The sequence below is a fragment of the Pangasianodon hypophthalmus genome, chromosome 1 (assembly GCF_027358585.1).
Source record: "Pangasianodon hypophthalmus isolate fPanHyp1 chromosome 1, fPanHyp1.pri, whole genome shotgun sequence".
In the NCBI taxonomy this organism is placed as follows: domain Eukaryota; kingdom Metazoa; phylum Chordata; class Actinopteri; order Siluriformes; family Pangasiidae; genus Pangasianodon; species Pangasianodon hypophthalmus.
In genome coordinates, this window is record NC_069710.1 from 33,845,152 (window position 1) to 33,861,665 (window position 16,514).

At 41.1% G+C, this 16,514-nt stretch overlaps 1 protein-coding gene across 1 annotated transcript in view; it reads left to right on the forward strand.

The window, feature by feature from the left end:
- Positions 1 to 16,514, forward strand: part of LOC113523756 (uncharacterized) — a 507,872-nt gene that overhangs the window by 19,976 nt on the left and 471,382 nt on the right. Inside the window, exon 8 of the mRNA XM_053235375.1 lies at positions 11,427 to 11,603. Within this exon, the coding sequence (XP_053091350.1) occupies positions 11,427 to 11,603 (177 nt within the window). The remainder of the gene's footprint in view (positions 1 to 11,426; positions 11,604 to 16,514) is intronic.

A 16,514-nucleotide genomic window follows, 5' to 3' on the forward strand; every position in this document is an offset into this window, starting at 1 on the left:
GGCCTGGAATACACGATTTTAAAATCCCCAAAGCTGTATTTAGTGCAAAACCTTTTTATTTATTACATCTGCTTGTAGAATCTTTATGATTAATTATAGAAAAATGTAGTTTTATATTTTCAGTAATATGAAGTTTTCATTAATGAACACATACTCATGTGAAATTAAAATGTTTTTGTATTTTTTTCTTTCTGTTTCAAATCAGGATCTGGAGCACAAAGTCATCACTCTGTTAAAGAATGAGCTGAAGAGATTTAAGAATCTCCTGAGTCCAGATTACCCAGCATGCTCTGAGAGGGAGGTGGAGGATGAGGAGGATCAGAGCAGTGTCAGAGAGGGAGCGCTGAAGATCACACTGCACGTCCTGAAGAAGATGAACCACACAGATCTCGCTAACACACTGCAGAAGAGTAAGAGCTCATGGGGTTATAACATCACTGTAACTTTAGAGGAAGGAAACTGCTCTAAATTTATTAAACACATCATAATGATGTGCTTTTATCAACAGAATATAATAACAGATCAGTACTGACATTACATATGCTATACAGATATGAAAATATCAATAGTCAACAGAGATGATCATAGAGTTTACATTTTATTCTTCTTTTTATCAGGATTTGTCGTGTACCATCGAAAACTCAAATCCAAACTGAGAGAGAAATGTAAAAGAATTAATGAAGGAATCTCACAGCATGGAAGCTCAGCACTTCTGAATGAGATCTACACAGATCTCTACATCACAGAGGGTTGGAGTGGAGACGTGAATAATGAACATGAGGTGAGACAGATTGAGACAGCGTCCAGGAGACCAGCAACACAGGAGACACCCATCAAATGTAATGAGCTCTTTAAAGACAAGTCCATCAGAAGTGTGCTGACTAAAGGAGTTGCTGGAATTGGAAAAACAGTCTCTGTGCAGAAGTTCATTCTGGACTGGGCCGAAGGAAAAGCAAATCAGGACGTCACCTTCATGTTTCCACTTCCCTTTAGGGAGCTGAATCTGATGAAGCAGAAAAATCTCAGTCTGATGAATCTTCTTCATCACTTTTTCCCAGAAATAAAAGAATTACAGTTAATAGACTGTAATGTTCACAAAGTGATATTCATCTTTGATGGTCTGGATGAGTGTCGACTTCCTCTAAATTTCCAGAACAATGAGAGTTTGTATGATGTGACAGAGTCAACCTCAGTGGATGTGCTGCTGACAAACCTCATCAAGGGGAATCTGCTTCCCTCTGCTCTCCTCTGGATAACCTCTCGACCAGGAGCAGCCAATCAGATCCCTCCTGAGTGTGTAAACCAGGTAACAGAGGTACGAGGATTCAGTGATCCTCAGAAAAAGGAGTACTTCAGGAAGAGGATCAGTGATGAGAGCCTGGCCAATAAAATCATCACACACATGAAGTCTTCAAGAAGCCTCTACATCATGTGCCACATCCCAGTCTTCTGCTGGATTTCAGCCACTGTTCTAGAGAGAATGTTAGGTGAAGCAGAGGTTGGAGAGATCCCCAAGACTCTGACCCAAATGTTCACACACTTCCTGATCTTTCAGATTAAACACAAGGAGCAAAAGTACTATCAGAAATGTGACCCTGATCCTCAGCAGACCAGAGAGAGTATCCTGGCACTGGGAAAACTGGCTTTCCAACAGCTGGAGAAAGGAAACCTGATCTTCTATGAGGAAGACCTGAGAGAGTGTGGCATTGATGTCACAGAAGTGTCAGTGTACTCAGGAGTGTGCACCCAAATCTTCAGAGAGGAGTTTGGGCTTCACTTTGGGAAGGTGTTCAGCTTTGTACATCTGAGTGTTCAGGAGTTTCTGGCCGCTTCATATGCATTTCTCTCTTTCATCAGCAGAAATGTAACAGAACAACAAATCACTCATCTGTCTGATCTTTTAACCAAATCAAACATGTCTGATTTCCTCAGAAGTGCAGTGGACAAGGCCTTACAGAGTGAGAATGGACACCTGGACCTTTTCCTCCGCTTTCTTTTGGGTCTCTCACTGGAGTCCAATCAGACTCTCTTACGAGGCTTAATGCCACAGACAGGAAGCAGCTCTCACAGTGAACAGAAAACAGTCGAGTACATCAAGGAGAAGATCAGGGAGAATCCATCTCCAGAGAAATCCATCAATCTGTTCCACTGTCTGAATGAACTGAATGATCATTCTCTAGTGCAGGAAGTACAGCATTATCTGAACAGTCGAGATCACAATCATCTCAGGGGAGTCAGTCTCTCTCCTGCTCAGTGGTCAGCTCTGGCGTTTGTGTTGCTGAACTCAGACGAGAATCTGGATGAGTTTGATTTGAGTAAATATGATCCATCAGAGAAATGTCTTCTGAGGCTGCTGCCAGTGGTCAAAGCATCCAGAAAAGCTAAGTAAGTAATTTTAAAATTATTTCATAAATGTATTACTAACTACCTAAATGTAATATTTATTATTTTAAATGAACACTAATGATGCTGCACTGATTAGGATAATGCTTATCATTAATTACTCTAATCAGTTCACTGTTATTCTGTATGTAAGGAGAATGAGGGAGCTTATTGAAGAGAGCATCATTAAATAAATAGCTGTTTTTTTTCTCTTTGCTTAACACAAAACAATCTTAATAAGGTAAAATGTGCATAAAAGGTATAGATCTAAGATATAACAATAAAAAAGAGAAAATATATTAATTTATTGGGAAAAACATGACAGAAATGTCAGGTTTCAACCCTTTAAACACATGTTGTCTTGAAATGTGATAATACATAATTAGTACATAAATACAGTTAATTTAATTGATAAAAACACAAATATTCGTACACTGTTTTAACTGCAGGTCTGGACTGCACCATATAGCATGAATATTGTATTTTATAGTGAAAAACTCAATCCTAGAAAATCTGCAAAACCAGATGGTTTAGATGCTTACTTCTTAAACCTCCCACTGCTAAAAGGTAGAGACCCCTGTCATCTTAACAACTATAGGCCTACACCCAAATTATCAGCTCTTGCCCAAACACTAGAACTTTTAATAAGCTAACAATTAAAGGAACATTTATAGAGTGAATACATGACTACATGAATACCAGTCTGCTTTTAGAAAACGCCATAGCACAACTACTGCTGCTGTGAAAGTAGTTAATGATATTGTCACGGCCTTAGACAAGAAACAACACTGTGTTTGACTTTTCATTGATACGTGGAAGGTGTCTGATAGCATTGACTGTTCTATTCTGCTGCAGAGGTTGACTGACTCAGGGCTGTCCAGTCGAGCTGTTACTTGGTTTTCACATTATTTGTTGGATAGGACTCTGTGTTCAGGCTGATGGTTTGTTTTCTAATGTGTTGTCTGTCCATAAAGAGGTGCAACAGTGCACTTTTATTCTTTATTTTTATAAATCATTTAGGAAGAAAAGTTGATTACGCAAATATGAACTTTTATGCTGATGATATGATGTTATTTATTGCTGTGCTCCTGTCTTGGCTGAAGCGATAAATAAACTTCAAAAAGCTTTTAAGGGAATAGAATCCCAATTCAAATCATTAAAATTATTTCTAAATGCAGATAAAACTAAAATGATGGTCTTCATAATGACACATGCATCTCTCTAATTTAACACACTCCATTCTTAATGGGAAGAAAATTCATTCAAACCCTGTCCCTTTTTACATTTCCATGTTTTTACCAGTGTTGCCAACTTAGCGACTTTGTTGCTAGATTTAGCGACTTTTTTCCCAAAAAAGCGACTAGTGACAAATCTAGCGACTTTTTGGACGAACCTTAGCAACTTTCCAAATGTCACCAGTACTGTCCTGCGCGAGCACGAGGTCTTGCTTCCCTGCTGCAGTCACACCCCTCTGTGCGTCTGCTCTGTTCAGTGAGTGGCTGAGAGACGAGCAGCGCATTCCGTTGACCGCACAGCAGCTGACATAGATGTGAATGAACTGCGCATGTGCACGCTGTGTTGCCACAGACCAATCACTTACCAGCTTCTCCTTTGTATTAAATTTGAAAGATTATTGTGACCGTTTATTCTTGTCATGTGTTTATATTACTCACTACCACAGGGCTTTAGTTCATTCCAGTTTTTGAACTCACTGAATTCAGATAGTTTATCTAGAGACTGTACACTGTACTTATTCAAACACAACAATAAACTTCATTAAACTCATATACACATATAAAAAACATATACACATAATACAAATATAAAAATTGCATACACAATACAAATATGAATACATATACACATACAGCTAGAACATTACACACATTCAAATAGTAACATGTCACACTCTAAAATATATTCCCAAAAATACAGAAAAGAATGGGAGCTGATCCCTGAATTTAAGGGGTGGCTGAAGCTCTATGTGGGCAATGACACAAGGGCTTACTGTCTGTACTGCAAGACAGAATTTTGTGCCGAGTTATCTGACATTAAAAAGCATGCATCAACTCAGAAGCACAACGAAAAGTCCAAGCCTTATAATCAAGCCAAGCAATCTACATTGCCATTTTCTCCAAAATACACTGACTCTTTAAAACAGGCAGAGGCAACAATGGCAATGGCTATAGCAGAGCACCGCTCCATTCTCTCTTGTGACCACATTGGTAAAGCATGCAAAGCTGCTTTTCCAGATTCCTGTGCAGCCAAACATTTTCGGATGCACCGTACCAAGAGTACTGAAATGATCCATGGGGTGTTGGCACCATATTTCCTTAAAAGATTGGTGGCTGATATTGGTGACAGCAAATACAGCCTCCTTCTTGATGAAAGCACTGATGTAAGTGTCTCAAAGTACCTTGGGATTGTAATTCGGTATTTTAGTGAGGACAAGGCAAATGTGGTGGCTACCTACCTAGGCCTTGTTGAGCTGGAGGGAGGGGATGCTAGAACAATAGCCAGAGCAGTTCTAGATTTTCTTGGGAAGTGTGATCTCAAGAGGGAGAACTTGCTTGGCATTGGCACAGATAATGCATCTGTAATGACAGGAGTGTACAATGGTGTGCACAAAATTCTGAGGGAGGAGAGTGACTTAAAACATCTAGTCCTTATCCGCTGTGTGTGTCACTCCCTACAGTTAGCTGTAAGCTCTGCCTCCAAAAACACTCTTCCACGTAGCGTGGAATGTCTTGTTAGAGAAACCTATAATTGGTTCTCTATTTCTCCAAAGCGCAGAGAGGCATACAAGGCCGTCTATCAGACAATAAACTGTGGGGAGAAGCCTTTACTGATAACAAAGGTCTGTGCCACACGCTGGCTTTCCATAGAGCCTGCTGTGTCCAGAATCCTGGATCAGTGGGAGGAGTTAAAATTGCATTTCAGTCTCACCATGTTGAGTGAGCACTGTTACATGGCAGATGTTCTACATTCCATGTACAGTGACCCACAGAACCTCCTGTATCTCACTTTTTTAAAATCTATAATTAGTGAGGTGCAGTCTGCTGTTAAGGCTTTTGAGGGGGAACAGTCGGATCCGCTCAAGCTGCTTGACTGTTTAATGAGGCTTATAAAGTCTGTCTGCAGCAGAGTCATTAATCCGATGGCAAAAATTGATGTCCTTAAAGAGCCAATAGATGGACACATTTCTCCCAAACCATACCTTGGCTATATATTTGAGTCCAAGGCAGCACAGCTGAACCTCTCTCCCGAGGAGGAGGACTGTGTGCGAAGAAGATGTGTGAACTACAACATCTCCTTAGCAAATGAATTGAGAGCAAGGCTCCCAGATAATATGGAGATACTGCAGCACATGTCTTTGTTCAATGTGGGGGAGACACTAAACCACAACAAGAGCCTTACAGACATGGCAAAACTTGCAGACCTGTTAGGATATTGCTCGGCCACAACTGATAAAACTATTAATCAGTGGAGGTCTATTCACCTTCAGAAATGGGAGGAAACAACAAACACTTTGGCGTTCTGGGCTGAAGTTAAGAAGTATAGAGATTCAGCAGGCATAAACCCATATGAAGACTTGGCTTCTGTTGCAGTTTCTGTCCTCTCCCTCCCATAACTCAAATGCTGAGGTAGAGAGGCTGTTCAGTCAAATGGGTGTCATTACAAACAAACTCAGGAACCGCATGTCCCTGCAGACCCTCAGCTCTATTCTGTATATTAGATATGGTTTGAGGTTGGCTGGAGATGCATGTTATGAGCACAAACTGCCTGATAAAGTGCTGCAGCTCTTTGGCACTTCAGCTGCCTATTCATTTAAGTCCTGTCCAGGTTCTAGCTCATCCTCTGCATCCAATATCACCCCACAGGAGGAGAGCACTGAGGGTATGGATCTTGTGGATGATGACGAATTCTGTCTTAGCATTCTCATGGAGTGATCTGGAATGAGAATCACAAAAGTTGTTAAATAGTGTTTTTCTTTCACATACAATGAATTTGCTTTGGTTTTGTGAGTCAGGCTGACTTAAAAAAAAAAATAAAATTTTTTAAATCTTTTACATTTGCTATGTATGTAATGTTCATTATCTCCATTCAGTTAAATTATCATATTATAATAATAGAGTATTTGAGCATAGATTGACTCCATTTTATGACAATTTCTATCTGTTGATTAAAATGCAGTTTTTTAGTATTCACATTTTTTGTAAATATGCACATAGTTCGTTTGTAAATGTGCACAGTATTTGATTATTATTATTATTATTATTATTATTATTATTATTTTGTAAATATGCACATAGTTCATTTGTAAATATGCAAATAATCCAACCCAAAGGTTTCTCCTCTAGGGGCAGATTATCACTAACGTCCCTGACTGAAACTGAATATCATTGTTGTGACTTGTAGCCTACACTGTGAGAGAACAAGCAAAATATTGTGCGGCAGAACACATTCTCTATGAGTTCTCATTGTCCACGTAAACAGAACTGATAATATCACAGCACATATGCTGTCTTTAACTTACATGTAGAGTGGTTTTTGTCCAACGACGTCGTGGTTCACCGGAATTTTATCAGTGCTGTGGAAGTAACTTCTGGTTAACATGTAGTAAGTTCTGTTTGGGTGACTGACAGAAAATATGTAATTGAGAACAGCTTTACTGGACATTCGGCTATATATTTATATTAAATTAGTGAGCACGGATTAGGGGAGAAAACAGTTATGAAGTGCCGACATTACGCAGCGGCAGAGTGCAGATACGACATGATGACATCATTAATATGCTAATGACGCATGACGACATTTAGTGACATTTAGCTACTTTCCATTGAAAATAGTTGGCAACGCTGGTTTTTACATTTCCATGTTTTTACATTGACTTTGTGCTGCCAATGCTGATATTATTAAGTGCCACTGTTGTGCTGATATAGAGACGCATGACGACATTTAGCTACATTCCATTGAAAATAGTTGGCAACGCTGGTTTTTACATTTCCATGTTTTTACATTGACTTTGTGCTGCTCTGTGTGACATTACATCCTGCTGATGTTTACACACTGCACTGATCTTATGCCTTGATTTTGTGAGTGAACCAGAATCATGAAAATCTGGCTTTAATCTGAGGTTTGTGGTTGTCAGAGGCATCTTGAAGACCAGTTATGTTAAGCTTGGTTGTTCGTCACAACCTTGCGATCACTTTATACAGCCGACAAAATCTACTAGACATTAAACTTCCATCTGCTACCATCAGAGACACTTCGGTCCTCGGACTCAAGTGAGCGGCCAGTCCGACAGGAAGTGCCCGTCGCCGGCGTCGCGAACGTAAACAAAGCCGGGGTAAGCGGGGCGGCCTGCGGGCTAAAGCTAAAGCTCAACCCGCATCGTCCAACGCTACCAAGCATCTTCCCTGCCACTGTACGGTCTCTGGCTAATAAGATCGATGAAATACGGCTATTTCCATGATTCCCAGCGAGTCGCCATGTCACATGACAACCAAACACCGATCCCTTTACGAAAACACAACCAAAGAGAAAACTCACACAGAGACAAAAGTTCCAGACATAAAGCTAAACAGATTCACAACGTAACTGTTGTTACAAAATGCTTCCCAAATGCTTATAAATCTCATACTGTGGACATGTCACTGACAAAACGGCTTATATTAGTCACAAGAAAAAACTGAAACAGTGATGAATAATGATGATGAATAGTGAATAACAGAATAATGGACTGCCATCTTTGTTATCTTTTCTATAGAAGTCTACATACACACACATGCCAGTGTATGCATGTAGGATTTATTTTTTATTTGTCTCTGTATGCCACAGTTTTAAATTTGGACTCCAACAATTCACATGTGGTTAAAGTGCACATTCTCAGAGTTTAATCAGTGGTATTTTTATACATTTATGGTTTACTAAGTCAATATTACAGCACTTTTTATACATTTCCCTCCATTTCCATAATGTTTGGGACGTAGGGCTTCACAGGTGTTTGTGATTTACTCAGGTGTGTTTAATTATTTCATTAGTGCAGGTACAAGAGAGCTTTTAGGATGTTTGTGTTTGAGATGCCAGTGTTCTGATATATCATCATTTCTCTCCCAGGCTGTGGAACTGTAATCTCACAGAGGAAAGCTGTAGAGCTCTGTCCTCAGTTCTCAGCTCAAACTCCTCCAGTCTGAGAGAACTGGACCTGAGTCACAATTATTACCTGCAGGATTCAGGAGTGAAGCTGCTCTCTGCTGGACTGGAGAATCCACACTGTACACTGGAGACACTGAGGTCAGGGGCCATATGTATAAAACTTCTCAGAAATGCTCTTAAGAATAGACTTAAGCTTTGAATTAAGTGTAAAAAAATTCTTAGTAAAAAGTAGGACTTGCTTTTTATAAAGAGTTTATAAAGAGCTTTTTATAAAGAAGCTAAAAGCAACTTTCAGCAAAGTCTAAGACTGACTAAATGCTGACTGAGGTGGCATTTAATCACTTACTTACTTCCTTCCTTTATTGTCCACAAATGGAAATTTGTCTTTGGCTTCACAACACATTATAACAAGACCAATACAATAAAAGACACTTACATAACAGCTCTAAAAGGTAAGATAGAATAAAATACCATACAATACAATTGACTCAACATTTCACTTTAGCATACACATATATACATTCCCACATGTACATATATCTGCATACATATTAATATTCATGTCTCAGCATTTAAAATTCTAGCTGCAGTTGGCACAAATGACATCTGATACACATTTTTACTTGCCCGAGGTTGTCTAAAACGTCGCCCTGATGGCAACAACTGAAACTGACAGTGCAATGGGTGTAGTGAACCCTTTATAAGTAATCTCTGTAAAAGAACATCGATCTTAATTGAATTAAAAGCTGAGCTAAAATCTATAAATAGTAACATAGTAACATAATAAATTCTAACATAATTTGTAGTCTGCTGAATATGTTCAGCCACTAGATTACATAGAGTTAAAGCAACATCGTCTGTACCCCTAGCCTTTTTATATGCAGATTGGAGGGGGTCCAAGTCTTTAACGACATGAGCCTGAATATGTCTTATTAACGCTCTTTCCATACATTTACCCAGGATGGACGTGAGAGCTATTGGTCTACAATCATTTAATTGAGTGGCATTAGATGATTTAGGTACAAGGATAATATTCTATACTTTCCATGAACTAGGGACTACCCTATTATTCAACAAGAGTTGAAACAACTGAGTGAAGATACCAGTCAATTGAAAAGCACAGTCCTTTAACACTCGACCTTTCAGTCCATCTGGGCCTGGTGCTTTATTTGGCTTGATATGAGCAAGACTAGCTGCAATTTCCTACTCCTGAAAAACAACAGGCTCCTATGTAGGAATATTAAGACATACTCTACCACACTCAATATTACACTCTCCATGATCAAACCTACCAAAGAAGACATTCAACTCCTCTACGAAAGACACACTTTGTGAGGAATACCTTGGTTTTCTCATCTCTCTTCCCATTATAGTGTTAAGTCCTTCCCAAGCCTGCTTTACATTACCCATATATAACTTACTTTCAATCTTATTCTTATATTCCAACTTAGCTTTCTTAATTTGTCCCATAAGTTCCTTTCTTTTTACTCTAACTAGCTCATAATGACCCTTTAAAAAGGCAACTTTTTTCTCTTTAAGACACGTTTTAAAATCTTTGGTAAGCCACGACCTGTTATTTGGATATATTCGAATTGTTTTTGTTTTAACACAATTGTTTTCACAAAAACATATATAAGACGCAAAAATATTACGAATAAATACATGCATTTATTTTACACAATTTTGCTCAATTTTAATAACGAGTTTCGACACATGACAAATGTGATGCTATTTAAGTAATTAATCTGATGAATCACATCATTCTAAATTGCACTCACAGCTTTATATAAAGGAAAGACCAAAGTTGCTTATCTTAAAAAAAAAAAATGGATTCAGAAAGAAAACCTTGACGATCAAGCCTGTATCGTTTTATCAACTCGCTGTCGTCATATAATTCCAACACGTTCTTTCTTTGTTGCAAAGTGCGAGGTCTCCGCCTCTCTGCTGCCATGTTGTTCCTCCTAACTAGGAGCACTCTTAAATAATTTAGAAGCTGAGACCTAGTCTTAACACTTAGGAACCTTTATGAATCACACTTATTCTTAAGTCTAGGAATAACATTACAATGATGTCATTCTTAGAATTTTGACACACTTAAGACTAAAATTTTACTCTGAGCCGCTTTATACATATGGCCACAGATCATTACTTTCACACTGTGGATACAGATTTAACACACACACAAAGAGGGACAGAAAATATTAACACAAATTCTTGTAGTTTTGATATTATGGGGACAAAATTTTGTGTGACATGCTTTAGATACAGATCTAAAAGTCCCTTTGTCCCAGACACACACACACACACACACATACGCACACTCATATACACACACAGTACATGCAAAATGATCTACATAAAAGGATAAATTATATTTGTGTATGTTTGTGTTTTGGTTGTCAGTGTTCTGATATATCATCATTTCTATCCCAGGCTGTGTGAGTGTAATCTCACAGGGGAAAGCTGTAGAGCTCTGTCCTCAGTTCTCAACTCAAACTCCTCCAGTCTGAGAGAACTGGACCTGAGTGGAAATAATCTGCAGGATTCAGGAGTGAAGCTGCTCTCTGCTGGACTGGAGAATCCACACTGTACACTGGAGACATTGAGGTCAGATCATCATTTTCACACTGTGGATCCTGCATTTGTGTCATATGGCTGTTTTAGATTAATAAAATGTTGTCTGTCCTGGAGCACAATTTTAATAGAGCAGCAATAACTGCTATAGTTTTCCAGATTCAAAAATAACAATCAGTGAAATAGACGTGTAACAATCTGGATTTACTTCTGGCTTTCATACACACACTTCATGGGCTGTGAAGCATTTTGTTTGTGTGTATGTGTGTGTGTGTGTGTGTGTTGATCTATAAATGTTGATCTCTCTACAGGCTGGTAGGCTGCAGTATTACAGGTGAAGGTTGTGCTGCTCTGGTTTCAGCTCTGAAGTCAAACACCTCATCACACCTGAGAGAACTGAATCTGAACGACAATAAACCAGGAGAATCAGGAGTGAAGCTGCTCTCTGATCTACTGAAGGATCCACACTGTAAACTGGGGAAACTAAAGTTAGTTACTGACTGAAACACACACACACACACACACACACAGTAACAGTGATTTGGTGGTTTAACGTCTATTTATACACTTCAGATGAGATTCTGTATCTTAATGTGTTTGTACAGTAATAAGAAATAAAAACACTGTTCTGCATTTGGGTTCTCTCTCGGAAAAGAGTGGGATGCTTCTCACGGGGAAAAGAGTGGGAGAGAGCTTGCCCCTGGTGAAGGAGATTAAGTATTTTGGGATTTTATTCATAAGTGATGAAAAAAGTGTTAGATTGACAAACAGTGATTAGATTAACACCAGTGTTACAGTCACTGTACTGGTCTGTGGGAGTGAAGCAGGAGCTCAGTATGTAGACAAAACTCTCTGCTTACTACGTCCCTATCCTCACCTCTCATCTCTCTGCTTACAATCTACGTCTCTATCCTCACCTCTCATCTCTCTGCTCACAATCTACGTCTCTATCCTCACCTCTCATCTCTCTGCTTACAATCTACGTCTCTATCCTCACCTCTCCTCTCTCTGCTTACAATCTACGTCTCTATCCTCACCTCTCATCTCTCTGCTTACAATCTACGTCTCTATCCTCACCGATCATCACAAGCTGTGAGTAGTGACTGTAGGGATACTCCAGTTGAGGTTGTTCAGGCAGCTGATGAAGGCGCCCCTTGGTGGCTTTATCAGGCAACAGTGTGTTTCTCCCAGAAACAATGATCCAGCCCCCCAATTTTTACATCATTTGTGGTATTTAGGGCCCAACGGGGTGAAGGGCCCTATTGTTTTCCTTAGGATTATTCTAATTATTCTTCTTATTTTTTTGTCAAGGTTTTTGGGGGTTTTAGGGCCCTCACCGTGCTCACACGCTCTTGAATATTTGCACACACCTTGGAATCTGCGGCCATTAGGGCCGGGCAGAGACTTGTACACGGGCGTGGCAAAGGGGCTCTACAGAGCCCCCTGGAATACAGAGGGCCGTATATCATACATACTTGCATGTATACATATGAAACTCGGTACACATATAGATCTCATCGAGCCAAACAACTTTCACACTGCATGTCATAAGCTCCGCCCAACAGGAAGTTGGCTATTTTAGGTTTTGTGAAAAACCCATGCTCTGGAATTTGATGTACTCGTCTTAGGTTTTTTTTTACCCGATTGCCACCAAAATTGGTCAATATGTTCTCAAGACATTGCGGATGAAAAATCAGTAGGGGATTTTTGATATCTCAAACGGTTTGGCCGTGGCAAGGTGTTGAAATTATGTTGAGAAATGAGAAACAGGAAGTGTCTAATAACTTTTACATACGTTGTCTGATTTTGCTCAAACTTCAGCAGTTTATTCGTTCAAGGAGTCTGATCACAAAGATGTGACTATTAGGAGTCAAAGTTATAGCGCCACCAACTGGCAGCAGGAAGTGTGTTACTTTTTAAACGCTTTGAATGCACCCTCTTATATTTACCCGATTTGCTTCAAACTTCATCAGAATAATGTAAAAAATATGACCAATGTAAAATGGTGAAGGGATTATTGATAACTAAAATAGTGTTGCCATGGCAACATGTCAAACTTTAATATTCTTTTCTGGTATTTTTAAGGTCCTTACCATGCCTAGAATTTATTGAAACTTAACACACACTTCAGAATTAATGATAGTTAGACAATGGCAGCAGCTCATAAAAGGGCGTGGAAGAGGCACTCTATAGCACCACCTTTTGACAAAATTTGAGGGGTTAGTTTTAGCTACAGACACCAAACTCAGAATGTACATTCTTCTCATCAAGACGGACAACTTTCTAATTTACAGTCCAACAGGAAGTCGGCTATTTTGCTTTGAATGTGGATTTTTGGAAAAATCAGGCTGTAAATTAATGCATACTCCTCAGAGGAGAATGATACTATACACACCAAACTTTGTCTACATGATGCCAATATACTGAAGATGTTAAATTGCGAACGGATATCTTGAACGGTACTGCAGTGGCGATTTATTAAAGTAACAATAAAAAACATAGCTGTAATTTTCTTGTTTTTAAAAGTGCAGCTTCCAAACACTTCAAAACTTTTTATATACAGAGAACAAGTCATTCTGAGGAAATATGCATAGTTTCACGACTTTACAACGCTCTATGGATAACAGAAAATTAAAAAACTATCAGACATCTGATTTCACTCTGCCACTCTGCCTCTGTGTGAGAAAGGGGGGAGGGGGGATTGGGTGCGTGTGTGTGTTGAGTGTGTGTGTTGAGTGAGGGGGTGAGTGTGGGGGTGAGTGAGGGGGTGAGTGTGTGTGTTGAGTGTGGGGTTGAGTGTGGGGGTGAGTGTAGGGTGAGTGAGGGGGTGAGTGAGGGGGTGGGTGAGTGTGTGTGTTGAGTGTGGGGGTGAGTGTGGGGGTGAGTGTGTGTGTTGAGTGTGGGGGTGAGTGAGGGGGTGAGTGAGTGGGTGAGTTTGTGTGTTGAGTGTGGGGGTGAGTGTGGGGGTGAGTGTGGGGGTGAGTGTGTGTGTTGAGTGAGGGGGTGAGTGTGGGGGTCAGTGAGGGGGTGAGTGTGGTGGTGGGTGAGTGTGTGTGTTGAGTGAGGGGGTGAGTGAGGGGGTGAGTGTGGGGGTGAGTGAGGGGGTGAGTGTGTGTGTTGAGTGAGGGGGTGAGTGAGGGGGTGAGTGTGTGTGTTGAGTGAGGGGGTGAGTGTGGGGGTGAGTGAGGGGATGAGAGAGGGGGTGAGTGTGTGTGTTGAGTGTGGGCGTGAGTGTGGGGGTGAGTGAGGGGATGAGTGGTGGTGGGTGAGTGAGAGAGAGAGAGAGACTTTTAAACATAATCAAATAATCAGTAATTTTGTTGTTGTTGTTGTCGTTGTTTTTTTATTCATTACAGCCTTATCCTTTTCTGTCAGTTTTAGAGACAAATAAATCCTAGAACCAGTTAATTTGTAGGGAACTGACAACATAATTTTATATAATTAGGTGAGTTTGGGGGTGAGTGAGGGGGTGAGTGTGGGGGTGAGTGAGGGGGTGAGTGTGGGGGTGAGTGTGGGGGTTGAGTGAGGGGGTGAGTGTGGGAGTGAGTAAGGGGGTGAGTGTGGGGGTGATTTTGGGGGTGAGTGAGGGGGTGAGTGTGGGGGTGAGTGTGGTGGTCGGTGAGTGTGTGTGTTGAGTGTGTGTGTTGAGTGTGGGGGTGAGTGAGGGGGTGAGTGTGGGGGTGAGTGTGGGGGTTGAGTGAGGGGGTGAGTGTGGGAGTGAGTAAGGGGGTGAGTGTGGGGGTGATTTTGGGGGTGAGTGAGGGGGTGAGTGTGGTGGTCGGTGAGTGTGTGTGTTGAGTGTGGGGGTGAATGTGGGGGTGAGTGAGGGGGTGAGTGTGGGGGTGAGTGAGGGGGTGAGTGTGTGTGTTGAGTGTGGGGGTGAGTGAGGGGGTGAGTGTGTGTGTTGAGTGAGCGGGTGAGTGAGGGGGCGAGTGTGTGTGTGTTGAGTGTGGGGGTGAGTGAGGGGGTGAGTGTGTGTGTTGAGTGTGTGTGTTGAGTGTGGGGGTGAGTGTGGTGGTGAGTGTGGGGGTGAGAGAGAGAGAGAGAGAGAGAGAGAGACTTTTAAACATAATCAAATAATCAGCAATTTTGTTGGGTTTTTTTTATTCATTACAGCTAATGAAATGTCTTGGGCCTTATCCTTTTCTGTCAGTTTTAGAGACAAGTAAATCCTAGAACCAGTTAATCTGTAGGGCACTGACAACATACACTATATTACCAAAAGTATTCGGTCACCTGCCTTGACTCACATATGAACTTAAGTGCCATCCCATTCCTAACCCATAGGGTTCAATATGATGTCGGTCCACCTTTTGCAGCTATTACAGCTTCAACTCTTCTGGGAAGGCTGTCCACAAGGTCGAGGAGTGTGTTTATAGGAATTTTTGACCATTCTTCCAAAAGCGCATTGGTGAGGTCACACACTGATGTTGGTCGAGAAGGCCTGGCTCTCAGTCTCCGCTCTAATTCATCCCAAAGGTGTTCTATCGGGTTCAGGTCAGGACTCTGTGCAGGCCAGTCAAGTTCATCCACACCAGACTCTGTCATCCATGTCTTTATGGACCTTGCTTTGTGCACTGGTGCACAGTCATGTTGGAAGAGGAAGGGGCCCGCTCCAAACTGTTCTCACAAGGTTGGGAGCATGGAATTGTCCAAAATGTTTTGGTATCCTGAAGCATTCAAAGTTCCTTTCACTGGAACTAAGGGGCCAAGCCCAACTCCTGAAAAACAACCCCACACCATAATTCCTCCTCCACCAAATTTCACACTCGGCACAATGCGGTCCGAAATGTACCGTTCTCCTGGCAACCTCCAAACCCAGACTCGTCCATCAGATTGCCAGATGGAAAAGCGTGATTCATCACTCCAGAGCACGCGTCTCCACTGCTCTAGAGTCCAGTGGCGGCGTGCTTTACACCACTGCATCCGACGCTTTGCATTGCACTTGGTGATGTGTGGCTTGGATGCAGCTGCTCGGCCATGGAAACCCATTCCATGAAGCTTTCTGCGTACTGTACTTGGGCTCATCTGAAGGTCACATGAAGTTTGGAGCTCTGTAGCAATTGACTGTGAAGAAAGTCGACGACCTCTTTGCACTATGCGCTTCAGCACCCATTGACCCCTCTCTGTCAGTTTACGTGGCCTACCACTTCGTGGCTGAGTTGCTGTTGTTCCCAAACTCTTCCATTTTGTTATGATAAAGCTGACAGTTGACTGTGGAATATTTAGGAGCGAGGAAATTTCATGACTGGATTTGTTGCACAGGTGGCATCCTATGACAGTTCCACGCTGGAATTCACTGAGCTCCTGAGAGCGGCCCATTCTTTCACATATGTTTGTAAAAACAGTCTGCATGCCTAAGTGCTTGATTTTATACACCTGTGGCCAGGCCAAGTGAT